This window comes from Eretmochelys imbricata, chromosome 9, assembly GCF_965152235.1.
Source record: "Eretmochelys imbricata isolate rEreImb1 chromosome 9, rEreImb1.hap1, whole genome shotgun sequence".
In the NCBI taxonomy this organism is placed as follows: domain Eukaryota; kingdom Metazoa; phylum Chordata; order Testudines; family Cheloniidae; genus Eretmochelys; species Eretmochelys imbricata.
In genome coordinates this window covers 81,256,460-81,284,242 of record NC_135580.1, presented here as the reverse complement: position 1 = coordinate 81,284,242, position 27,783 = coordinate 81,256,460, and the positions used below count along the sequence as shown (strand labels likewise).

Sequence of the window (27,783 nt, the reverse complement as noted above, 5' to 3'; positions counted from 1 at the left end):
GGTGAGGCAGTCCTAAAGGTTTGATATATTGACCATATAGCATCTTCCCAATGCAAAATATTACTATGGGGCAACTAGGTATCAAAACTGGGGTAGACAGTATAAACTGAAGACAAATCTGATATCTTATTGAAACTGTATGGGGGATTTAACTAAGTAGAATGTAAAAACTGGAGTAAGAGTTAGGACAGGACATTCCTAATTATCACAAAGTACTGTGAGTGCTTTACTTGGGCAAAGCAGCCAGGATACCTGCAGGAAGAGCCTAAAGAAGGTATAGCTCTGCCATCTACTGATATCATTTTCCCTTTAAAGATGGCCCCCTTATATGGTTTGGTTTTAGAGTAATGCCCAACCCCCCTGCAATGAAATGTATTCTGCTGGCCATGAAACATATTAAAAGTAGCTTTCAGTGCTATTTCCAGTGTCTTTGTGAGTTCTGTAGGCACCTGCCCGTAGAAGGACAAATGAATTAATCTGATATTGCAATAGGTCAAAGGGCGAGTTTTCTTTCCTTTCTGAAATGAATTTAATGTTGGTGAAAGTGCCAGGTTGGCGGCCCTGGAGTCTGAAGTATTATATTTTCACCCAGAACAGGTGCAATCTGGACAACGATGTGCAGGTTTCCCCATTATTCCCCATTACACTGCATGGCCAAAACACTTCAACCCTGACCTGAAAGGACTATCTCTAGAGCAAGAGGGGAGTTCAGTCTCCATGGCTCATTCTGTACTTGGTTCCTTGGCAAGGACTCTCAACAAGGAACCCAACTGGCCCCAGTTTGGAGGAGGTTTTGGTGATTTGGTTACTTGTTCATTTGAAAGTGGCTTGAGACTCATCAAGTCATTTCACATAGGACAATAAGAGATAATGAGAGTTCAAGATTTTTGTGCTCACTAGTGGTTGGATTAACCACCGAGCTCTACAAATGGAAGCTGAGCAGGCGCTGGACTTTGGGTGGCTGGGATCAATTCTGTTAAATCTTCTGCTCTCTTCACAAAGGCCCATCCATCATCCCGGTGTACTTTCAAACCCTGATTCCAGCCAGTGTCATCAAGCCTCAGATTCTGGCTGCATCACACTCAGCAGCCTGACTGCTAAAAATTGGATGTTGTCTTTTGCCCTACGTCTCGTTCTGCAGGGTGCTGTAACATGTCGGAAAGACTAAAACCTTACAGTGTGCGGCAGATCATGACCTGTTTTCATAGGATGTAATATTGACCTAGCATTTAGACATAGCTCCGTCTGATGCACAAGATACTCTCCTTCTCCACCTGCAGTCAAGTTTCCATAATCAGGACCAGCCTTATATGCAAACAACTGCTGTGGTCCCTGTGATTATGGATACCCCAGGCATATCTCACAAACCATCTCAGTCTCTCCCTCCAGCTGTGGGACTAGATGGCGAGGCAACTCTCTATGTGATTTCTCCAGCGTCTTAGGAGCCTGCGAATCCAAAACCCAGACATGTCTATTCCACAAAAAATGGGAAAAATTGTACGTTTCCTTCTTTGTCAGCCTTGCACAGTATGGAAGGTGGGCAGAGTTTTTCTATATGTGAATCAGGCCCAGAGTTGTTGCTCTTCTGACATCTGCAAGGGGACTGGCCTCTTTAATGGAGTCACATGCACCTCTCAGCAAAGGATCATCCCACCAAGAGACAAAGCTGCAGGTCAGACTTGGTAATATTTTACCAATGGAATCTAAACAATTCCACTTTAGGGACTGTGCTGTCTGCATTTAGCAAGATTCAGTTTACTTGTGATCCATAAATGTCATCATTCTTCCTTAAACATCTGATTTATGTGAGTCGGTTGCTATCTTTTAATGTCTCTCCTTCTCCCAGGATGGCATGGAACTCATATGCTTCCCCGTAGGGGTGAGAATGTCTCTCCTAGCCCTGTTCATGATCTGGTATATTTCAGATGGAAAGAAGACAATTTTGTGATGGGAATAACCCTACATGGTTTGATGTAAGCAGCACATGGATAACGAGGGCTCATGTCACATTGTCTCTGGAATGTTAATATAAAATGCCTTCTGGGCTGTTCTCTCTCTCTTTCCATTTTTCTTTAGAGAAATTTGTTACCAAGTCAAAACTCCTTTCAATGTAGAAGTCAAAGTTCAGCTTTCTTAGGTTTTAAGGCTAGACAGGACCATTGTGATCATATAGTCTCACCTCCTGCATAACACAAGCCATCGGACTTCCTTGAATTAATTCCTGCTTCACATCCCATAACAGTGGTTGAACTACCGCATATCTTTTAGAGGAAAAAACCCCACACACTCTTCATTCAATTTCCAGTGATGGAGAATCCACCGCAACCCTTGGTAAGTTATTCCTGACTGTTAAAAATGGGTGCCTTAAACGTTTGCTCCCTGTATGGAAAAATATTGGCCTTAAACAAAATTAAAAGAAGGTTTGAAATATAAAACTTCCAACTGCTCCAGAGAAAACTAACCTTTCTGCCAAGTTGTCTAACAAACGTCTCTGTGGACAAAACAGCTTCATTAGTGGGGTGAAAGGTTTTTACCACTAACAGGCCCATGGGTGGCTGCCACCCTTTGAACCTCATCTTGTTCCACTTGTATTTCCCACATTGAGCAGCCACAAAATTGGTTTTAGTAGAGGATGGAGAGTATTAAAAAGCATTGTGGGTGGAATAGCAATGGGAACAGACTGATTTGATCATTGAGAAACCCATCCAAACATAATATCTGGCACTGCTCAGAGCAGAATGAAGCCTACATGAAGGTTCATATATGGCAGTGGTAAGTGTATAATTAATAACTGATCTCCAGCCCGACAGGGCTGTTTGTGGGACTTCTGAGATCTGTGCTGTCTCTCTCAGAAGAGCATCCTAGGAGGAGGGAGAGTCTTTTCCCTAGACCAGAAATTATTGGAACACAGAGCACTCTGAGCCAGTGTTCCCTCTAATTTTTCCCATTCATGTGCAGAATGGAGTTTGTTATGTGCACCAATATGGAGGTGATGTGTAAGGTGTTATGTACACATATTGGTGTACATAACAAAATTCATGTGGCGGGGTGGGGCCGAGGAGTTTGGAGTATGGGAGGGGGCTCAGGGCTGGGGCAGATGGTTGTGGGGGAGGGAGGCTGAGGGCTCCGGCTGGGGGTGAGGGCTCTGGGGTGGGGCCGGGGATGAGGGGCTCAGGGCTGGGGCAGAGGGTTGGGCTGCGGGGGGCTGAGGACTCTGGGGTGGGGCTGGGGATGAGGGGTTCAGGGTGCAGTGGGGCTCCCCAGGGCTATGGTGGGGAGAGAGGATTCCTCCCCCCTCTCTCTCACAACAGCAGCACCAGGGCTGGTGGGGGAGAGGCGCCTCTCCCCCAGCTGCGGCAAGTCCAGGCCAGGTTGGGTTGGGCCTGGAGGAGAGGTGCCTGTCCCCTGGCCGCGACAGGTTCAGGGCTGGGCTGGGTCAGGACTGTGGGAGGGGTGCCACGGGAGGTCCAGAGCTTGGGGAAAAGCATCTCTCCCCGCCGCAGCCCTGAATGCCTGCGCGGTGGTTAATAATCAGCTGCGTGGCCATGCAGCTCAGAGGGAACTTAGACTCTGATCACCTCTAACCTATTCCCACCCCTGACAACCCCCAGTGCCGGGCCTGTGCAGAAGGGTCTTGTAGGGCTGCATATATTGGCCTTATGTTGCTCCTGCATTGGAGAAATACGCCGGGGGGACACAGCCGTCCTGTTATGGCCCCTGCATGCCACCAGGTAACAGGATTGGCAGTGAGGTTTGATGCACACATTCCTTCTTACCCTTATTTAAAAAATTACTGATATACTTTACAGGCATGGTCCTAAACGACACAGTGTACAAGAGTCCCTGCAGTGTGTAGGGCTATTACTGCAGTGTAGCTGGAACTGCGTGAAGGATTCATGCTGGATAGTTTCTTCAGTGAGTTTTGCCTTTTCTTGTGATCCTGGGCAGACTGCGATGCTTTCAGGGACATCTGTTGTTTGGAATTATTCCTGGATGAGTTCCATGAATGACTACCATGCCTGTAGCTCCTTCCCGAGCAATATGCTGTTTGTATTCAACACTCAGCAACTGAGTTGTTTTGCATGAACAAGTCACACTGTGTGTCTGCATTCCCTGACAGGAGAGCTTCACTCGTCGTATCCATTTCCCGGTGCAAATACGAACGGCTGAGAATTTGACATTTGCTTCATATGAAGCGTCTGCAATATTTGTTTAAAATTTGCCATTTCCGTGTAAATTCCTGCTGGTAGAGTGTGTCCAGAAAGGGAACTCAGAAGGGAGGATGCACAGTTAAGATTCATTTGTTTAAACATTTGGACAAATATGCCTGGACATTTGGACAAATATGCCAGGGTGTAAAACCTTCTGATTTCACTGCTAAGGGATTCTACACTAACAGATTAAACGGATATGGGTTTGGAGTTGTGTTATTTGGAGAAATAATATAGAATCATAGAAATCTAGGGCTGGAAGAGCCCTCAAGAAGTCATCCAGTTCAGTCCCCTTAATTAGACATTAGACATTAAGAAAAACTTTCTAACTACAACTGTGGGATTGGGTCAGGTCCAGATATGGCCCTTGCTTATCTTTGCAAACCTCATTGACTCCAATGGGATTGCACCATTGTAGGAAAGGGCTAATTTGACACCTAGGTGCCGGAGACCCCATGAAGTCCACTAGGGACTTTGCTATTGCCATTGATACTACATGGAAATTGCTTGGATTCGGTGGTGATGGGCAGTGGTATGAAATCCTGAGATAGATAAAACAGTGCAACCAAGCTTTTATAAAGCAAGCACCCATCATCTGTGCAGCCTGTTATTTACCTGAGACATAGAACTTGATGCTTCTCTCCTCTTTACCAATCTTGTTTGAAGCCACACAGTAATAGATCCCTGATGCATTGCTATGTTCTGTAGTCAACTTGCTTATGATCTGCCAAGCAAAGGGAGAAAAAGAAAGGGGTTTGTTTTTAGTGGATCCATAGTGGGGCAGTGGGAAAGGGCGATAAATGCTGTAGATGAAAGTGTTATATTTTATGGTAGAAAAACTACAATTAGCAAAGGAATCACTATTAATGAATGAAGCCCAGCACCGGGCAAATGTTTTTCTCCATCTCCGTTTATCTCAGTCAGTGCACTTCCCTTTCCCAACCCCAGCAACTCCTCCCCTTTACTTCCTCCCCCTACAGACAGGGCTTCTCTTTGCAACACACCTGTGGGACATAGACACAAAAGAAAAATTCATGCAAGAACCTGAAAATACAGGGCTTCTCGTTTATTCAGTGCCAATAACTTTTCCAACAACCTCACATTCATGATTCTTTATTTCTGCTGTAAATAATTTTCAACAAGGAGAGGATGCCAAACTTTGTGTGGACATTAGGTAACTCTGAACCTAAAAATGGGTGATGTCCCTTGAAATGAGGTCAGTTGAGAGGTATGTTCCCCTGGGGCAGGAAAGTACTTGGCCCTGTCTTTGATGAGGTTTAGTTTGTTCTTGTAGGGATTCCTTGAGTCAGAGGCTGCCTCAACACAACAGGTCTCTCCTCTGACCCCGAGGAAAATATCAGAATTTGTGAAATGTAGAAGACACTAGCAGAAAACCCAGAAGACATTGCTAGGACAGCAAGCTGGATTTCAAATGGAGGGGACTCTTTCAGCATTGGTGGGGAAGAACTTCTTTCAATGGTTCAGTCGGAGATGTGGGCCAAGTTCAAGTCCATTCTTATTATCTTATGTTTCTGGAGATCTCTCTGTGCTGCTCCGCTTTGATACATGCCCTTCTGAACAAACGGATTGTCTCATGGCTCTGGGTCATCATGATGCAACATCACACTATCATTAGGAAAAGTCAGCTGGTCTCATCTTATTTCTGGATATTTCATTGGTACTGCTAGCAAGGTGCTGAACCCCTTACAACTGAGATGCTCCTGCAAGATTACTTTGCATTTCTCTGGAGTTTTTCACCTGAGGATCTCAAAACACACATTTGGAACAAATATCACTTTCCTTGAAGTCCCTTTTAACGAGTTTGAGAGCCAGAACTTATAGCACTCCCCCTGGCCTTTTGGCCTTATCTCGGAGTGCTTTGATGTGTAGAAAAGCATCTCAGGATTTTCTTTTTAATATCCTAAACTAAATACACACAAGACATTCCTTTTCTCCTCATAAAGTTTCACCTTGCCTGTGGTTGGAGCAGGGTGGGATGTATTTTCAGTGAGTTGCTTAAGATTTTCTGAGCTTTGTTGCTTTAAATCCTGTAGGGAAATGAGATTCAAAGGTTTGATCCCATGTGAATTTTACAGTTCACCTCTGCATAAGAACAAGTAAATGAAAAAGTGTCTTTGTTTCTCATGGGGACATACTGTGCTGTAGTTAAGCAAAACCAGGGGAAAAATCCAGTTCCCCTGGCCTCCAACACAGGAACAGTAGTGAGCCCCCAAATGCTGCCACTGCACTTAATTTCTGATGTGTCAACAGCCATTTCATGGGAATGAAATTGCACCAAAGAGGGAACATTTTTTGTACATTTTTTCTACCAGTCCTCCCCCTCCCCCCACTATAACACTTAATAATGGCCCTGATTCTGCAAAATACTTGAACACTTTGATTTAACATTAAGCACTTGCTGAACTGGACCAATATCATCTGTATTATTATCAGAGCTTATATTTATATAGGTTTTTTTAATCTCCCAAACGATTTGTGCAGGAATTGCTGCAGTCAGGACTGCGAGTCAGCAACCTCTGAGATGAAATTGGACAGCTGTTTGACAGCTCACAGCCTCACTGCATGTCAGTTCTGCACTGGAAGTCAAGGAGAATACTAGGTAGCCAGTTAAAATGGCAGGGGAGAGGTTGCAGGTAGGCAGAATGTAATTATCCCTAGAGGAATTTGGCAAGAGCACCAAGAGAAATAACCCTATGCTTCTGAAAACTGCCATGAGATCTTACTGTCCACTTGCTGGTCAAGAATACAGGATTTAAAAAATTTAGTCTATATCCCAAGGAAAACCCTGATAGCAGGGAAAGGAGAAGAGAAGATAACTAGAAGCCTTGCTATGCAGATGTCATTTATCAAGGAAGTACTTAGATGTGAAGGTGATTGGAGGGGTGGGGAAACATTCCCCATTCTTCCAATTTGGGGGAATTTCTTGGGGAAATCTTACTGAAGGAAGGAGAGAGAGAGTAATAGATTTCCTTGTTTGCATATAATGCCCTCAGGTACCATGGTGATAAGTGCAGTATACTCATCTAGATATGGCAGATAAGCCCTCAGTTTAGTGTCTTGTCTTAGAAAGAGCACCTCAAGAAGCCCTCCAAAAAGTGGCTTTCACAACAGCAGCATTCAGCAGAGAAATGCATAGGATTTCAGTGGGGGAAATGAAGACTTCAAAGTGATTTTATTTAATAAGATGAATCCCTTGAAACCATTATGCATCAGCTTTTCACTCTGGCTTTATGCTTCTGGGTAAATCTCTGAGATCAGGAGTCCAATTATCTTTGCAGCATCTTAAATAAAGTTCTCAGTTGCCAGACTGCCCTAATCTTGTTTCAGTTTCCAATAAAACGATGCTCTGGAACACACAAATATTCCACAAGGGGTGTTAACCAGTTTGCACAAATCCCTCAGCCCCTCCCGTAGTAAAATCAGACAGGTTTGTCTTTCACTCAGCAACATATACCTGGCTGAACCTGAATAGAGTGGTTAGGAAGCCAGTACTGGGATCTGCTTTTGAAGTAGCCATGGACAAACTCGGCAAACAGGTTCCGTGGACAAGTAACCCCTATTAACCCCGAGGGTTAAAAAAAATAATTTCATACACAATGCAGATGTTTCCACAGATGTTCATCAGCTGTTATTCTAGATAGTTAAAAAAAAAAAACCAACAGGCTGAACAAACATCACCACCATTAAATATGTCTGTGCTTGGCCTTGAACCACAGGTGGAGATTAGGGGACTGTTGCCATCCCTTTTGAATTTAAAATAATTGTAATGCACAAGAAAAATGTGCAAAAGGAGGGTGAGTGTGGGGAGTGGGATGAAACTGAGCAAATGAAAACATAAGGCTAACATAGGGGAACAGAGGCCTAACAGTGAAGCCTAGTAGATTGGAGTCATATCTCAAGTGAGGTGGAAAAGACCTATCAGTTGGGACATTTAAAACAGAACTGGGGACAAAGCACTGAAGGATATTCTGATGGAATGATCCTACATTGCTTGCAGGGAAGAGCTAAATGATCCAGTGAGTCCTCTCCATCTCATAATTTCTATGCTTAAGGTATTCAACAGGCATGGACAGACCTAGAAAATTGTACCAGGAGTAGAAGTATCCTGACCATGTTGTCATCTGCTGGATCCAAACTTTTACCCTATTTTTCTCTGAACAGATCTTTTCAGCTAGAATACCGTGCTCTCTGCTGAGTTATAGGGACTGCTCTGAAGTCAAATCTGCAATTACTTTGAAACGACCCATGTTTGTAGTGCCGTTATCATTGACGAAAGGTGGCAAATTGATACTTGAGAGACTGTAGTCTTCTGTTTTCCCTCTGTAGCAGCCCACACACAAGTGCAGTTCAAGCTTCCACAACACACTGCCCCTTGCCAGCGTGACTAGCAATTCAGCGGTGTGTCTAACGAATCCTCTGCTCCTCTGCCGAGACTGTGCATAAGCTGATTAATGACAAGGTATTGCAACGGCAGTTGTACTTTGGATACTTTTCTCGAGGGAGTTGGATTGAATCCCCATCAATCACTGCAGAGAGGCCACCAAATGCCCTGCAGGGCTGAACAATTTCTGACTGCTGGGGCTGGCTTTGAACTCTCAATATAGAAGGCTTCATTGGCCCTTACATAATCCCTGGGCCACCCAGTCACTCTAGTCCAAGTGCCACAAGATTAACTAATAAATAGTTATAATAAAAGCAAGTTAACTAATTAAGTTTAAAACCTGTCCACAAAAGAGATGACTGCAATCTCTAAGGCAAGTAACGAGAAGACACTGCTAAAAAAAAAAAACGGACGGGAATAGTCCAACACATTCCATATGTTTAACTGTGTAATGTTCCTGCACTGATAAAAAAAAAGAAGAACCTATTTTAGAGGCAGCCAAGATGCATTCCACAGTCACACAACATGAGTGTTCTAAGACAAGCACAGGGTAGCTCGGCTTTTCCTTTAAGCTAGAGTAAGCTGGAGCCAGGAAAAATAAATAATTTTTTCTACCCTTTGTTTTCAGTTCCTTGGTCTCATCCCTCCCTCTTCTGGCTCTAGTTAACAACTCTTCTCTCTTTCACTCCTTAGCTACATGTGGGCGAGGATGAGGAGGAGAGAAAGGGGGTAGAAAAGTGATCAGCTGTCTAAGGGTGGCAGCGTGGGGAAGGAGATGGCTAGAGGAAGATGAAATTAACAGGAATTTCACTAGAAATCCTGCAAAGAATATATCAATTAGCTCCTTATTCAGTCACTCGGAGGGCAATGGTATCATACTTGTATTTCATTGTTAAAGTTACTGTCTTAACTATCCCAGTCAGATCTTAGCATGTTCATTTAAAAGCTGATAAAGGAAGGTGTGAGGACTAACAATTAGATAAGGGGCCAGGGAGCGGACTGAGGACTTCTGGGCTCTTCTCTCAGCTCTATGAATGATTAGCTCTGTGTCCTTGGGCAAGTCATTTAATCTTTGCGTGACTCAGTTTCCCTGTCAAATGAAGACAATATTTACCTACCTCACAGGCGAATTGCTTGGCTTACTGATTGTAAAGTGCTATGAGATCCTCAGGTGAAAGGTGCTGAATAAGCACAAAGTATTATTATCACGTATATAAACATGGAATGAAAAAACCCCTCACTGGTGAGTTATGCATCATGTGGTTGTTTTGCTTACATTTGAGGGCCCTTTCATATAAAATACTTTGTGCCAAATTGTACTGATGGCCACTCCCACCAGGGGCCGACAATCATGCTTTGTTTGGAAAATGACTGAATGGTGCATCATTGCTTGAAAGGGCTGGCAGGCTATTGGCTCGTGGTGGTTCTGGGAAACCCACCAACTTAATTAGCAGCTGCCATTTGGAGCAAGGGAGCCAGTACTGCTTGCTCTAGACATGAACAATCACTGCAGGCACGATCATTGCATCTTTAGACCCACCTCTGCTGTGAGTAACCTAGACTGGGCCTGGCCCTAGTGCTGATGGGCAGGGGGCTGACTGTGCCTGGAGCATTCCTGTACCCCGGAGTACCCCAAGCAAACTAGCAGGTCCTGTGCTCTGCAGGAGTGGTGAGACTGCTTTTGCCTCTCACCCTGGGATTCACAAACAAACAAACCCAAAGTGGGCAGGGCGGCCCTTGGCATGGCTCCTTGGAGTTCACCAGGCACTCTGGGAAGAAGGCTAAGCCCTTGAAAGGGATGGTGCAGCCCACCTATTGCCCTGTACACTGGAGAGCTCAGGGAGGAGTTGTGCCACTGTGTCCTGCCCTCTGCACAAGCCAGAGCCTACATGGCACAATCTGCTTTCTGGAATTTGGATGCCTTAACAGAAATCTGGGGTGTGACTGCTCACCTGGCCCTGTTAAACAGACAAACATGCTGCTGTTTTTGGAAGCTCATTTGAAATGTTCACACGTGTGGGGTGATATTTTTAAAATATCTTGTTAGCTGTTCACATATCTCCAGCTGACAAACTCTTCTGCAGCTCAATCCCTGTATTGTGCACCCCCAGGCATTATACTTCATTCCTCCAGGGCAGTTTAACTCTGATGTTTTCAGCTGGAGCTGCTTAACTTCCCCCTAGGTCCTCCTGAAATTCACCAGCCAGATAAAATCATAAGGCTCCCCACAAAAAACACCTCCAATCAGCCGCATGAACAGGGCAAACTGACTCATCAGATTCTGAATCACATATACACGTGTGGCAGAGAAAAGACCCACAGAAACAAGGATTGCATTATCTATGGACCCTGCTATTTTTTTTTTTTTACTATGACCTATTTGCCCAACTTCAGATCAATACAATCAGTTTTATAATGGGAAAGAGAATAAAGGAATATTATCCCAGCATCTTTCAACCTGAAGGGAAAATCTCAAAGCAATTTATGTCCTGTGAGATGCTTCACCTGGCACTAAAATGAAGCCACTTCTGGCAGCGGCTTAACAGTTTAAGACAGGAAGTGAAGACTCCAGTGTCCAACCAAAACTGCAGGGAGAAATTAGTTGGCAGAACATAAATTGGCCAAATAGAATTTGGCCAGGAAGTCTGAATTAATGCCCTGGTTATTGTGCATGCTGCGGTGTCCAGAATAACCTTAAGGCTGAAACTCACTCATGAGTCATCAGTCTTTGGGCAGGGAACTTCACAGAGGGAGAGCGATGAAATTCCCCTCCCGATCTGTGAAAAGGAATAATAACAACAGCCCTACATCCCACAAGGATAATGTAAGACTTCATTGATTTTTGTGTGCAAGGCACTCAGAGATCCTAGCAAGGCATTATTATGAGATGGTTGGACATCTCAACTGAAAAATGTCCCCTCCAGCAGCACAGATCCCCTAGCACCTTGCTGGGTCATTGGATCGCTACTGATGCAGGGAAAACTCAGGGCTAAAAGAAAATGCAGTAGAGCCTCAACCAAAGTTCAAAACTCAGTGCACTTGATAGAGAGCAAAATTCTGGTTTTAGGGCAGCAGCCCCAGGAATTTATGGGGGGTGGTTTCTGCATTTTCAGAAGGCAGGGCCCTAAAGTATTAGTGTCACTTTACAAACATGCATCTCTGCAGTCCTTTGAGACCCTGAAATTGAAGGAGTCTGAGACAGAGTGTAGTGAAGAGCTGGAGACGAGGGAAAATTCACCCTCCCCTTTGCAGGACTTCATCTATGGCAGGACAGGCTCAAGTCACACAGGAAAAATAACCAATTTCAGCTAATCCCATATTCATAACACAGTCAATAAAAGCCAGGTTAACCCAGTCTCCAACATCTTTATTATTTCATCTGGCTAGTCAAATGCAGATGAATTACTTGCTAGGACATGGTGGGAATGGATTGGTACATTTCCTGTCTGTTTCATTTCTGGTGGGAATAACCACTGATAAAAACAAGGAAAAGTCTGAAGGCCACAAGATTTCATCAGTGTCTTTTAAAAATTATATTCTATTATCCAAAGGCTCCACTTAACTCAACACAGATAGCCTTGGTCTTCAGAAAGGGGGTGGGTTGGATTGTCCACAATGTAAGCTGGCAGACAAGAGGGGTGAAATCTGAGATTCACATAACCTAACTTTATTAATAGGAATAAATCTTAATCAAGACACAGTTATTAGGAAAGACTTCAGAATGCCTTTATAAGCAGCGGGCCAGGGGGAGATGAAAACGAATGAACGAATCATAAATTGTAAAATTATATAATTTATAAATGTATCTTTTAATTAAAGTTTAATAATCAAATATTTAAATGTGTACGTACAAAGGGTATGTACTGAGAGTTTGGGAAAGCACAAAATCATAAATACTTCAGCAAGACTGCAATCTAGAAAAAGCAACAAAGGCCAGAAAAGGCTACTGCAAACGGGGATCAAACAACAGCTGCAAAGTTATTTTAATAATCCCAAAGGAACAAAACAGTTTTGTTGCAGAGAGATTGCTTACAGGGAGAACGAGTCATATTTAGAAAAATAAACTTGGGTGGAGGAGCATGGATCTATGTATCCTTGGCTATGTCTACACTACTGCGGTAAGTCGGCCTACGCGACGCAACTCCAGCTACGTGAATAACATAGCTGGAGTCAACGCACCTTAGGTTGAGTTACCGCAGGGTCTACACCCTGGGGGGTTGACGGGACAAAATCTCCCATCGACTTACCTTACTCTTCTCGTCGGGGGTAGAGTACAGAGCAATCTGCAGTCGATTTGGCAGGTCTTTACTAGACCAGCTACATAGATTGCCAGTGGATCGATCTCGGAGCGTCGATCCCTTCCGTAGCATAGACCTGCCTCTTGTCTTCACTACCGTGCTAAATCAGCGCCGCTGTGATTGATGCAGCGATGTCGATTTAGTGCATCGGGTGAAGATGTACTACATTGACAGGTGTAGACACCGCGTTAAGTCGATGTAAGTTACATCGCTCAGAGGGCTGTTTTTTTCACATCCCTGAGCAATGTAACTTACATCGACTTAAGCCGTAGTGTAGACAAGGCCTTATTAAGGTACTTACATGATAGTACCTGAGCACTGCACAATCTACATGTATTTATCTTCGCAGCAGGAGGAAACTGCTATTATCCCAGTTTTACCGATGTGGAACTGATGCACAGAGACAATAAGTGATTTGCCCAAGTTTAGTTCCTTAACCACTGGACCGTCCTGCTTCTGACTGTTTCAGGAGAAGAGATGGGGCCAAAGAGCCTTCTGCTTCTAGTTCACTGTTCTGAATTCTACTTAATGATGAGCCATGATTGATCAGAAGCTTATGGGAATTAAGGCAGTGGTCTCAGCCCATGGCTCCTGGGCGGATGTCATCATTAAGGAAGGCACCTTTGTCAATGGACTCAGGAAGGCAAGGACTGGATGAGTCACAGAAACGTACTAGACATGGTCTGTTCTGGCCAGGGATGGGAGAAGAAATTTGCCCTGTGCTGTCCCTGCTATTCCTGTTCTGAGGAAGGCTTTGTGAGCTCCTTTGAGTTGGGCTTGTGGTACTCTTCTCCCCTGTCCGGTAGACTAATGTCCACTAAAGCTCTGCAAAATGATCAACTTTCACTTCATCCGTTGTCATCAGGAGGATTATTTTTTGTGATTTTGTTCACAAGACTTTGCAGTTTTGGGGAAGGGTAATTGTTGCAGGTTTGGGCAGAGAAGGCAGCCTGAGGCTGAAATTCCAGAAACAATTGGTCAGATATTTGCCCTTGGCCAAAACTTGCCAGGTTTGCACCTGAAAGTCTTTTTGGGGAGGGAGAATGGGAGGTGGGGTGAGGTTGGGTATTTGCCTTTTGTGTGGAAAACAAAACAAAATAAAAGAGTCATGTTTATGTTTTGTTGCAGTGTTTCAGGAATCCCAGCCCGATGCACAAAGCAGCAGCTGCTGCTGAAAGACTGGTGGAGGGGGGAATTTAAACCTGTTGCAGCAATTGCAAGACACCTTATTTGCGCCGTGGCTTTTAAAACTGATTTTCAAACACCCAGAAGGGTCTGTTTCATGATCACGCATGTGGGGAGTCTGATTCTCCTCTCACATCGGTTTCCCAGCGCCATTTGCTTCAATGGAGTTATTCCTGCATTACACTGGCATGAAGGGAGACGGAGATTGAGGCCCTTGTCTACACTGCCATTTACTTTGGTATAACTTACGTCACTCAGGTGTGCGAATAAGCTGCCCTCCTGAGCGACGTACGTTACACAGACCTAAGTGCCATGAGAGCTTCTCCTGCCGACATAACTACTGCCACTCACAGAGGGGGTTTTATTATGCTGAGGGGAGAGAGCTCTCTTGCCGGCATAGAGTGTCTTCAGCAGGCTCGTTACAGTGGTGCACATGCAGTGCTTCTAGTGTAGACTAGCCCTTAGTTTATTAGCAAGAGCTCAGCAGACCTGACAAGGGTGGTGGCCTTGAGAACCACAAAAGCCAGGGACCTGAATGCTTTACAAAGGAAGAACCTTTGTGAGGACAAGCTGCTGTTATCTAAAGCAGTGGTTCTCAAAGCCGGTCCGCCGCTTGTTCAGGGACAGCCCCTGGTGGGCCGGACCGGTTTGTTCACCTGCCGCATCCGCAGGTTCGGCTGATCGCAGCTCCCACTGGCCATGGTTTGCTGCTCCAGGCCAATGGGGGCTGTGGGAAGGGCGGCCAGCACATCCCTTGGCCTGCGCCGCTTCCCGCAGCCCCCATTGGCCTGGAGTGGCGAACCGCAGCCAGTGGGAGCTGCGATCGGCCGAACCTGCGGACGTGGCAGGTAAACAAACCGGTCCAGCCCATCAGGGGCTTTCCCTGAACAAGTGGCGGGCCGGCTTTGAGAACCACTGATCTAAAGAGAAAGAGACTGTTGTCAGTTGCCAGAAGAGGATCTGAATTAAATAGCTTTTATTCTTCCCAAGAGGGGGTTTCCATGGTCTAATTTTCTATAAAATACAGCAGGCCAGGTTTGGAATGAGATCTCTGCCCTACTCATATGCCTCTTCCAGCAGCTGCTGAGATTCTTTACAAACAGCTGGGACTTTCTAGGTGGTTGCTTCTTCTCTACAGTTCTGAGACTAGAGGAGCAGCAAAAGACAGAGCCTATGTTAGGGTCCTGTGTTATCTAGACACATACAATCCTAAAGGCGAGGAAGCCACAGCAAGGAGACAGCTCCGGAATGAAATTGGAATTGTGCTTTTCTTCCCCTCACCCATATTTTCAGAGTTCTGCTTTAAATTACATTCAGCATTGAAAGTCTCCATGAGACAGACCAGATGGGAGAGGACTTGATTCTCCAGGGTGCTGATCTCTCTGGACCCAGTCCAGGGAAGCACTGAAGCACATGCTTATCTGTAAGCATGTGAGTAGTCCCATAAAGTTAACCATGTGTTTAAGTGCTTTGCTGGGTCAGCATCAGAAAACGAAGCCTCTTGCAGGATCGAGTCCCAACACACCTGATGCATCTCCACACCTACCGCTGAACAAACAGAACTGTGACACTGCCTGGAGACCCATAAATATCCATATATATATCATAACTAAGGGTAAAACTTGTCAGAGCCACACCACAGCCTCTTCTCCAGCGCAGTCAGCAGTCTACAGCTGTGGCGCGGAACATCTGAGGCAATCACCCTGGACTGGGATGTTCATGCATAAAAGGTGCCACCTCGTTTTTTGAAATGTTCCAGTTTGCGGTATTTAGACCCAGACCCAGGTGGAGCTTTGAGAAGTATCCTGTCTTCTGGAGCTCCCAAGCACACACAGGGAACATGCCCACTGTGCCACCTCTGAAGGTGTGCAGCATGCAGGTCCTGGGCAGCCAGCTTTGCTGGCCAGTGCAGACAGACAGGTGTTCATGGTCTTATCTCCTTCCACCTGTTGTGGAGTCACTGGTGCCCCAGAGGGTTAGCAAACAACCACAACTCCAGTGGGAGCTGCAGGTGCTCAGAATCTCTGAAAACCTGACCCAAGTTATCTTGAAGTGGGCACCCTCAAAATGGGTGCTTCGAAACTTAGAGGGCACTCAGGAAAATGTAGATGTCGAGGTTATTGTTATGGGGATATTAATGCTTCCATCCTTCACAGGTGTACTGTGAGCATGTTGGTGAAGCGCATTCCAGACCCAATGTGCTTTGTAAGTGAGAAGTATTTTGAGGAGCTTAGAGCTGAGTGCTATTCACAGGCCCCCTCTTGGGCAGAGCAGTCCGTACACTTTCTCAAGAGCGAGTGAGACTGGAAGGTTTTTGACCCACATGTCTTTGGAGAGTTTTAACCAGGACAAGTGACATCACTGCCAGAGACCAACATTCCTAAACAGCAGAGATTTGAAAATGATCTAATGGCTGTGGAATTTAAAGCATGTTAGCAGTTAGCGGGAAAGCAGTGCTTGAGAAACTCAGGGAGAGATGTTCTGTGTGAGTGCAGCAGCTCCTCCAAGAAACCCAGGATTATTCCAGGACATACCTTTTTTTTATCTCCATGCATTATGTATTTCTCCTCAATGCTCTCGATTTTGTTGCCTGTCCACATGTCTGCCTCACTGATGTTTTTCTGAACAATTCTTTTTCCACGGTGTCTGCAGCTGGAGGTGGAAAAGGGAGGATGCAATTGAAAAATACACCCATACTGTACATGGTCTATGTAGCAAGCATTCGAACAGAGGTGGTCTCTATCTGTACAGTGCCCCTGGACTTCTTGAAAGCTACTGATGATAACAAACTGATGGAGTTTTCTGTCTCCTTGTGGAAATGACCATCACTACATCTCAAACTCATTTTGGGGGCATGTTGAAATTTGGTTTAAACTTTGATCCAGTTAAATCATTTTCTGATGTGGCTTAAACCAGCCAGAACATGTGTCTAAACTATGAACTCTAGATTAGAATACAGGAAGAACAATGTGTTTGTAACAAACAACATTCATAGGTTAGAACATGGGCTGGTCCCATTCACAATGACTGGTCAAACTGTGTTAGAGACCAGGTTAGTGTCAACATGGTTTTTAAACTGCATCTAAAGACCAGGGCAGGAGTGTTTATAGTGAGATATTCCACAGTTAAGAGGCACAAATATCAGCATTCTGCCACCATTGAAAATCCCCCAATTCTTTAAGAACTGCAAGTGATGTTTCTGCAAACTGAGGCCTTCAGACTACTGGACACTCCGGAACTCATGTGTGAGAATCTATCTAGGGTATTTATACAGCCCTGTTTATCACTACAACAGTGCTGTGATATAGGGCATTTCTATAATCCTCCTTTTATAGATAGGGAACAGAGGCACCAAGAAGCTAAGTGACCAGCCTAAGGTCATATAAGAAGTCTGTGGTGGAGCAGGGAACTAAACCAACGTGTCCCCGGCTAGTGCAGCCTCCATAAGAAACTCCACTACACTCCCCAGGAAACAGCTAAAGACAGAAATATGGGGTAATTAAATCAAATCACTAAATTGTGATTTGCAAAACAGGAAATACACCTGCAGATCATTATAGTCATAGCTCATTAAAGATATCAGACACTTCCTGTATATTCTGAAATTCAAAACCCCACTCATTCAAACAGTGGGAAGTGAATGATGGCTTTTAATGTCCCTGCTTAGAAAAGCCAAGTAGGACAAATGCAGGGAAAGGGATTGGAATGGGTGCGTACTAAGACAACAGAGGAAAAAGAAGTAGAGGTTCCATTCATAATAATAACGCATATTGAAAATTAATTCAATGTTTGCATACATTCAAAAAGGGCTCATGTCATTCTGGGGTGTATAAACAGGAATGTTGTATGTAACACACTGGAGGTATTTGTCCCGTGCTCCTCGACACTGGTGAGGCCTCAGCTGGAGTGTTGTAACCAATTCTGGATGACATGCTTTTGGAAAGATTTGGACAAATTGGAAAGAGTCCAGAGAAGAGCAACAAAAGTGATAAAAGCTTTGGAAAACCTGCCGTAGGAGGAAAGGTTAAAATACCTGGGCATGTTTAGACCTGAGAAAAGCACATTAAAGGTGACCTGATAACAGACTTCAGATATGTTAAGGGATGTTATAAAGAAGACAGTGAATCAATTGTCTCTATGTCCACTGAAGGTAGGAAAAGAAATAATGGTCTTAATCTGTAGCAAGGAAGATTTAGATGAGATATTAGGAAAATCTTTCTAACGAGGGTAGTTAAGACCTGGAATAGGCTTCCAAAGGAGGCTGTGGAAGCCACATCTTTGCAGGTTTTTAAGAACAGGTTGGACAAACACCTGTCAGGGATGGCTTAGGTTTATTTGGTTCTGCCTCACTGCAGGGGGCTGGACTAGACGACCTCTCGAAGTCTCTTCCAGCTCTACATTGCTACGATTGAAATATATTAGACAAATACAGAGTAGGGCGTGCTTCTTATTAATTCTGAAGTTTCATCACAGATGGCACTCTTCAGAGGGCTTCCTGGCTCAGGGGACTAGAATCTGTGCTGGGCTAGGGATCTTTTCATTTCATGGTTGCCAGTTGAAATCCAGCCTAGGATGGGAGTGAATGGAATTGTTAACATGTGATTGATGGCTGGACAGTGAATTCAGTTCAGATCCTAAAAGACAGGTGTTTACATCACAAAGTCAACATACATGACAGAAGTCTGCCCCCTTGTTAGCAGTTTCAGCAGAGATGCCAAGGTTTGGATGACCAGGGAGTCTGAACTTCTCCCCTCAGTCTTAGAGGCAATTGCACCAGAACAGGCTTATAGAAGGTAAAACTTGTGCAAAATAAATGTGACCTGATTTTCAGAGGTGCAGCACACCCATAAACCCCATTGATTTGCTTAGGAGTTGTGGGTGCTGCAGTTGTGACAATCAGGCTCCCAATACAGAAGACCTCCTCTGTAAGGTGCACATTGGAGCAGGAGTGTTTTTGCCAGGAGATCACAAGACGCACTTTGGATCAATAAATCTGTACTAATGTTGGTGTCTCCATCCAGCACAGTCTGATATGAAGGTGCCTTGTGTGGCTTCCTACAAGTAACAGTTCCCTCATAAGTCTGCATAAGGCAGGAACTCAAAGGAAACAAGTCAAATCACAGCTAGACTTGGAGTGAACAATGACCACTCATTGGGACTCCAGCTACAGCAGTGAGAGAGAGAAGGAGAGGAAATGAGACAACAGCAGGAAATGAGGGAGGGTGGGGTGTGTGTCATTTCCCACAGGAATCCTCCTACAGTTTCTGCTGAGGAGAGATAAGATTGCCTCCGAGGCCAGCAGAGGTAGACGCCACTCTGCAATTGTATTTAAATTGATAACATCAGGGACTGAATAGCTCGGGGAGTTGGGACTGGGGTTATGCCTGGCCTTTTGCTTCCAGGTTACTGGTTCTAATTTGGACCAGGTTGGCAGCAGTGCCCCACAGTTACTCACACACAGTGCCTGCTGTTGGTGGTATGTCAGCAAACTCAAATGCAGGGAAATGTTGTGCTTTGAGTGTGGAGTCTCGCAATCCCATCCGAGATGCAGGGCTTGGAGGAGATTGCAGGTGAGCTAGTGACACTTCCATTAGGATGTGTGATACATTACCCTGTAGTATTCCCTCTCTAGTCTTACTGAAACCCTTGTTAAACACCTTCAGTGATGGTGCCTTGAATACCCTCCATGGAAGCCAAGTGCAATATCTATCTGCTCTTACAAAGGTCTGCCAATTCCCAGCTGTTGTTTTATTCCTGGACGGACAGTATATTTGCTGGCCAAAAGCTAAACCAATTACCAGGCTACCCTTCACGTCCTTACGTGGGTAAACACAGGACTGCTGCTGATGCTTGAATCTTAGGATCCTGGTGGCTGCTGTCCCAAGTAACCCCACAGGTAATTTCCCTTTGGTAGCAGCTGCACTAAAATGGCCTTGTCTGGGAGATGCTCCTTGCGACCTGTCCACGTCCAGTGGCCTGTCACCAGACATGTCCTTGAAAAAGAGCTGAAACTGCAGCCAGCGTTACAAACATTTTCCACTGCTGCTTTTCAGACGACAGCAGAAAAAAAGGAGCTACACAGCACATTTCGCTCCTTATTCCCACATCTGCCTTTATCACTGAGGTGGAAAACCTGACTGCAGGCTTCTCACTCCAGAAAAGGGTTAAAGTGCAACTGGAGTTGTTACGTTTGGCTCCTGTATTTCCCTTTGGTGCTCACGAGGGGAAGCACTCGCCATTCAGATCTGAGCCCAGGGGTCTCCCCGTGGGCTACTTAGCTAATATCTCAACAGGAACAAAGGAAACGTCTATTTGTCTAAAGAATCCTCCTGAAGCATCTTGTGTTTAACTCGCTTAGTTCCTGTTTGCTGGATTCTGACCTGCGGGCTTTCTCCTGCTTCTGCAGACTCTCGGGCTGCCTCCAGTCCTTTATCAAACAGATGTTCACAGTAAGGCCCTCCGCCATTTGCTGCACCTTGCAGTAGCGTGACATATACAGGTTGATGTGGGTGGATGACGACGCAAAGTGCACTGAAGAAGATGGCTCCCGAGGTTCAGGTTAGACACAATTAACTCCTCTGTGAAACTGAACCTAAATCTTTGAAACATTTGTCCATTAATGATCCTTGAAGGGATAGAAAGTGGGGTCTTTTCTCTGTGATTGCTGGATTTCTACACTTAAAAAGAATACACTTTTCCTTCAGATCTGCCCTTGCTGGTCGCTCACACAAATCTGCCATTCCCCTCTCAACCAACCATATATTTGGCATCCAAGGATTCACAGGAAAAAACTCCAGCTAAGTCAAAGGGGCATTGTCAGGTTAAAGTGAATCTGGTCCAATTCTGTTACACTAAGGTGACCTATCACCATTCTGACAGTAAAAGAGGCCATAAAATGGGTGTAATTTACAGCCTGAGCAGTGTAAAATGGCCTTACTGTAACTGAGACCAAAACATCTATTAAACAAGCACCGTGGAGATCAGACCCAATGATCATAATGATCCCTTTTGGCCCTAAAATCTACAAATCTTGTGCTTTCGGGCTTCACACTCTGCAGGGGAATGGTTATTTGTTTTAAAAGCAGCTATTTTCACTGGAATTTAAAGACTTGTCAACTTCTCCATTGGTCATAGAATCATAGAATATCAGGATTGGAAGGGACCTCAGGAGGTCATCTAGTCTAACCCCCTGCTCAAAGCAGGACCAATCCCCAACTAAATCAGCCCAGCCAGGGCTTTGTCAAGCCTGACCTTAAAAATATCTAAGGAAGGAGATTCCACCACCTCCCTAGGTAACGCATTCCAGTGTTTCACCACCCTCCTAGTGAAAAAGTTTTTCCTAATATCCAACCTAAACTCCCCCACTGCAATTTGAGACCATGACTCCTTGTTCTGTCATCTGCTACCACTGAGAACAGTCTAGATCCATCCTCTTTGATACCCCCTTTCAGGTAGTTGAAAGCAGCTATCAAATCCCCCCTCATTCTTCTCTTCTGCAGACTAAACAATCCCAGTTCCCTCAGCCTCTTCTCATAAGTCATGTGTTCCAGTCCCCTCATCATTTTTGTTGCCCTCCGCTGGATGCTTTCCAATTTTTCCACATCCTTCTTGTAGTGTGTGGTCATAGGTATTTGTAGAAGTTTTTTTGTACAAAACATAAATTTGGAGTAAAATGTGAATTGTGAGTGACCTTTCAAGGCAACTAGTCATGTCTGCCTTAATTAAAGAAAACAAGATGCATGATTCTTGCCCCGCATTATAATATTCTCTCTCATGCAAGTGGTAAGCGGGTTATATGCCCGTCCCCTTCCAGATCATTAATGTGAATCCAGTTTGGTTTCATAGTAACCATCTGCTCTTTGGTGATCTGTGTGAAATGAGTTGTTTGGTCTCAGAACAGTTCATAGTGGACACAGAGCCCAGCTTGGCCCTGTTGCCAGTTGAGTGAATGTCTAAACTCCCATTTGCTTTAATAGTTCAAGATCAGGCATTTGGCCACCCCTCTCAGCTGAGGGGCTAAGGATTGAATAGACCTAATGAAGTGGATCTCTCCAGGGCAGGGTTCAGAAAAATGAGCAGGGCTATAGGGGGGAGCCTGCACTGTGGTTGTCCATGCTGTGGGCAGATGACTTCAAGCTCCAAGAGCTTTCTGTTGGCCTGGACTTGCCCTTTGAAAAGTATAAAGAAGGGGCACTGGTCCTATACCCAGACATTAAAGTCTTCCATGTCACAGATGCCCAAGCATATTGGCAAGAGGATTTCTCAGAAAAAGAAACAAATGATATGTAACCAGCTCACCCTGAGAAGAGAGCCCCAGGAGTATGCACTTACAGCGTGTCTGCAGGGGCGCATGGCTCCCATTCCCACATGATCTTGGGGTCTGGAGTTCCGCTCGCAGTGCACTGAAGGGTTTGTGTGCTTCCAAGATTCACTTGTGCGACCTTGTCAAAGTCTGTCTCCTTTTCATAGATTTTGGGCCTCTCTAAAAAAAAACAAAACCAAAACCCCATAAAGCGAGGTGACAAATATTGCCCATCCATAAAGCTGGAGCAGTGTTGTTCCCTGGGCGGGCCTGGTTGTCAGAGGAGTGTATGTAACTGTAGCCAGTGAGGAATGGTAAAGAAACGAGCTAGGTGCATGGTGACCAATGATACCAAAAAGGTTCCCACATAAAAGGTGTACAGTCACTAGCCTGAATGTTTTGTGAGGTTTCACAAAACATATAAACTCCACCACATTAATCCTAGCCGCCTTCAAATGCCATGAACGTTAGACGTCTCCTGGATAAAGCTACACAATGAAATTCCCATTGACTTCAATAGGCACGGGATTAAGATGTTACAGGGTGGTTCCTTACCCTTTAGGCAAAATCTGATGTTCTCTCCTAGTTCTTATACCCTGCTGCCCAGACTTCCAGTGTTAGTGGCTTAAGAGAATCTTATCAAACAGCTGGTGGTTTGGAACAGGGTTATCATTGTTCATGAACTCCCCAGAGTAGGGGTGGGCAAACTTTTTGGCTTGAGGGCCACATTGGGGAATAGAAATTGTATGGAGGGCCATGAATGCTCACAAAATTTGGGTTGGGGTGTGGGAGGTGGTGTGGGCTCTGGGGTGGGGCTGGGGATGAGGAGTTTGGGGGGTAGGAGTGTGCTCTGGGCTGGGACCGAGGGGTTTGGAGGGCGGGAGGGGGATCAGGGCTGGGACAGGGGTGCGGGAAGAGGTTCAGGTTCTGGCTGGGGGTGCGGGTTCTGGGGTGGGGCTGGGGATGAGAGTTTTGGTGTGCAGGAGGGTGCTCTGGGCTGGGATCAAGGGGTTTAGAGAGCGGGGGGGATCAGGGCTGGGGCAGGGGGCTGGGATGTTGGGAGAGGCTTGGGGGTGTAGCCCCCGACCCAGTGTCTCCCGGAGCGGGGCCAAGCTGCATGGTGCAGCCCCGACTCTGCGCCCTGGCTGGATGCAGCCCACGGGCTGTAGTTTGCCCACCCCTGCCCCAGAGTCTTTGTAACAAAGTCTTTTTGATTTGGACACCTTGCCTTCCTCCTTCATTACCTTGTACCACGCACAGGATACAAGGGAGAGGGAAGAAAAGTAGGGATTGCAAAGTGCATGGTGCTCAGGGGGCAGAAGGCAGCTATAAAGGGGTGTGAAAAAATTCTCCCCACTAGCAAAACCATTAAATGAAGCCATTTGGGTTTGCAAAAATAGAAAAATATTTCTTAGTTGCTCTTCGAATGTTTTTAAAGAAAAAATGGATTCTTTTGTAGGCAGAAAATTGTCATTTTGCTACTGTGTTCCCTCAGAATATGATAAATTCCTATTTGGAGCCAAGTTGAGAACAAATCCTCATGTTGAGATTTTGGTGTAGTGTTGAGACTCCTGGAATTCTCAGAAACATCTCTCAATCCACATACAGGGTCTCAACAATTTAAGCAGCAGTAAGAGCAAAAAAATTGATCATTCCAATATGCAAGACATTTTCACCACAATCTTGGAAACAAGACTTTGGGTCATACTTAGTGCGGAGTGAACACTAAAATACTTGGATAAGCATCCAAAATTTTGGCAGCTTATTTGAACTTTAATAAAGACTCTTGCATCTGCAACACTGAGATCCTCTTTTGCAAACTTGACATGAATAATCTGTAGTCAAGTGAACTGCCCCATTGAAATCAATGGATGACAGGTGCTTATGCTGGGCTCATCACTGTAGTATGCGAAGAATGAGCAAGACATTGTCACACGAAATCAACAGGACTGCTGGCATGACTAAGTATTATTTGTGTGTGTAAAGGGTGCAAACTCAGAACTTTAGGCTGGAAATCTCATAAGATCAGGCTCAGTGAGACACTTCTAGTACCTATGGTTGCCAATGGGGAAGGGATACTTTGTGTTTTCTATTTCTGGCTCCCGCAGAAACATGCTAAATGAAAAATGGTGGCATAACCCCCCCCAAAAGTGAACGGACCTTTTTCTAACCTCAGACAGGTTTGGGGTAAAAATGTGGCCTCTTTCTTTATGCAGACTGCTCTGCCCATCCCTAGTCATATCTCTTTGTCTGCTTCTCATAACAGGAAATCATACAGATTTATTCGTCTGGGTCCTTCTTTGGAACCCCTCTGAGTAGCTGACTGTGGCTGCTTTAAACTGAGGGCTTTTGACAAGTTGGGAAGTGTACAATAGATTAGATTTCTGTTTTTTTGGGTTGACTTCTTTTTTCTCCTCCCAAGGAGGCCCAAGATATGCAAATATGAGCTATTGCCTAACTCATCGCTCTTGGACCCCTGCCCTCTGTTTTTGTCTCTCAGCCCTCTTCTCTGACTAGGGACTGACCAGCTTTGCTTTTCAGCTCTGATCCCATGTCTCTGTGGGATCCTCATTTTCCATTTCTCATGGCTGCCAGGTCAGACTAGGAAAGGTCTTCTGACCCCATCCCTGCCTGCAATTCTATCAGCCTTCCCCCTTAACAAGTTTTGAGGGAGAGTTGTTGACTGTAGAGGGCTCAACAACATCCCAGCTTCCATGCCATAATGAGACATTAGTTGGAATAAATAACCTTAATTAGTGTTTCACTTTAGAAATGATTAACCTTCTGGTGTTAAGATATCTATCGCATAAGTTTCAGTTTTTTCCCTTTCTCCCCTTAAGTGGCCCTAATGCTAGTAGCACACACCACGCCACAAATCCACTTTCCACCCCTTCTTTCTCCCAGTAGAATCATGAAGTCGGGGTTATCTTGTGGTTAAGGCACATGACTGGGAGTCAGCAGGCCTTGGTCTTACTCCTGACTGTGCCACCAACCCACTGGGTGATGCTGGATAAGCTACTTCAGTTCTCTGTGCCTCCGTTTCCCCATCTGTAAAATGGAGGGAATAAAACCTACTATTATAAAGATTAACTTGTTAATGTTAGTAACCTGCTTTGAGATTCTTGGATGTAAGATGTTATTCCTAAGGGAAGAGTGTTACTGATCTGTGTTCTGCAGAGAAAGGCTACTTTTAATTGGTGTCTCTTTTCCCACCACTGAATCATTCCCAATCATAAACACCATCAAAAACCCCTGGTGGACAAGAGTCCATTTTCTATGCTCTCAGAACATTTTTCTGTTGGTTCTCAAATCTTTCATTCCGCTCGTCTGCAAAGAACTTGTACATGTGTTTTTTACCAAAGAAAGAGCATTAAGGTTAATATGGAAGGGTGCAAAAATATTGTGTTTTCTTGGGTGTGAGCTCTGAATTTTGCACACAGACTATATGTATATGTGTGTGTGTGTGAGAGAGAGAGAGAGAGAGTGTGTGCATGCATGTGAGAGGGACAGAGAGAAAGTATTCTTGCGTGTGTAAGGGGTTGAGTAATACCCTTCAATATTAACAGAATTGTCTGTACTCTTGGTGAAATGATGAACATATTGGATGTCATTTAAATTATCTTTCCCAACAAGAAATGGCAATTTTTGTACTTGATCTAATTAAAATAATGATTTACCGGAGCGTCAAATTAATTCCTAATCCCACAATTACTTTACTGCATGGTGCTATTAAATATTACTTGAAACCTAAAATGAGTTGAAATGATTCATCAAATGCCATAATTATTTATGAGACTTAAGCAATTATTACTTAAAACTAAAGGGGTTTGCTGAAAAAACCTCCGGTCATTTTTCCCCCTCACAGTGCCACATAACTCAATTATAGCAGAGCTTGTGATTAATTATGGGAATGGCAATTTAAAAATGAAAAGTTTTTAAAAAAGCCTGTTTTTTTGTTTTGTTTTTCACAGTGAGCTGAACATTCTTTCTTCAAATGAGAGGTTGTGGTTTGTGGTTCTAGCAGGAGAATGGGTGTCAGAACTTCTGGCTTCTAGTCCTTAGCTCCACTACTTGGTGACTTTGGACTAGTCACGTCACCTCTCCAAGTCAGAGGTATCCATGCCTGAAGATGTATCTGATTCCCATTGAAATCAGTGGGAGTCAAACACTTCTGAATATTGCTAGACTGCCCGGTGGGCTGCACTGGTTCTTGGAATTTCCACAGCATTATGTGCTACAGGCCTGACCTCAGCCCCAGCCCCAGCATGCTCCCTACACCAAGGTTCAGAGGAGTTCCTCGGAGGACAGTCTCCAGCTGTCTACATCTGCTGGAGGAATTTTCCTCTGGCTGGATCTGGAGCTTTTGGAGCATCTTTATGCTGCTCCAGCCCTTTTATCTGGTGCAAAGGAGCCAGAATGGGAGTGTGAATCTCACCCACTCTGTTCATGGACCTAATATAATGCCCATTGAAATCAACAGGAGTGTTTCCATTCACTTTAAAGGGCACAGGGTCAGATCCTCTTTGCAGAAATTCCCCCATCAGGGAATTGCTAAAAATCTCCATCAGTGGCAGCAATCCTGGGAGGCCTAGTGTTGATAAGGCTTCTGCAGCCACTGGAGTTTGTCATCTAGTCCTGCTTGGAACAGGGTTAGATAAATGAGCATTAAAAACATTGGTGGGTGCAAGAGCCTTAACTGCCCTAGGACTCCTAATGTTAGCAATGGTGGGGATTTTTTTTTTTTACCAACCCTCCTCGTGTAGACACAGCCAATGTGTTTCTCTGATAACTCCTGCCCCCCCAACACACTTCCAGAATGGGAGCTCCTTGTACCTTTGTTCATTTGTATGTGTGAAGCACATGTGGGAATCCATTTTTAACAACTGCCAGAATCCAAATATATTTCTGGTCACACTTTAAATTACACATCTCAAATACAGATTTAATAAGACAGGTCTGTGAGTGCTTTTTTTTTTTTTAAAAAAAAATATTAAACAAAATCTGGTGTGAATTTAGAGCATATGAAAGTGATAGACCAGCAACACTGAAGAGCTCATCAGGTCTGCAAGCTTCCTCTGCATGGAGCTTGGCAATGCACCTCAGCCTAGATCTGCAACAGCCCTCCACTACTGTAGATCTGAATCCTGTCCATTCATCCTACAACTGTGCCAAAAGCACCTTGTTTCTGACCCACAGCAGCCTCTGCTATGCCAGTTCTGGGCTCTCCCAAACAGTTCAACCAATGCAGCTTGATCCTGACCAGCAGCAGCCTCCGCTGTACCAGTCCTAGGCACCCTCAAACAACTCTGCCAATGCACCTCAGTCTTGATGTGCAGCAGTCGCTCCTGCACCAGTCCTGAACCCTTGGGGGTGATATTTCTAAGT

At 44.8% G+C, this 27,783-nt stretch overlaps 1 protein-coding gene across 1 annotated transcript in view; it reads right to left on the bottom strand.

Annotated features, from left to right (window-relative positions):
- Positions 1-27,783, bottom strand: part of LOC144270151 (vascular endothelial growth factor receptor kdr-like) — a 178,056-nt gene that overhangs the window by 51,408 nt on the left and 98,865 nt on the right. The window contains exons 10-12 of the mRNA XM_077826410.1: positions 22,428-22,578; positions 16,631-16,748; positions 4,827-4,935 (exon numbers count right to left, since the gene is read on the bottom strand). Coding sequence (XP_077682536.1) covers positions 4,827-4,935; positions 16,631-16,748; positions 22,428-22,578 — 378 coding nt within the window. The remainder of the gene's footprint in view (positions 1-4,826; positions 4,936-16,630; positions 16,749-22,427; positions 22,579-27,783) is intronic.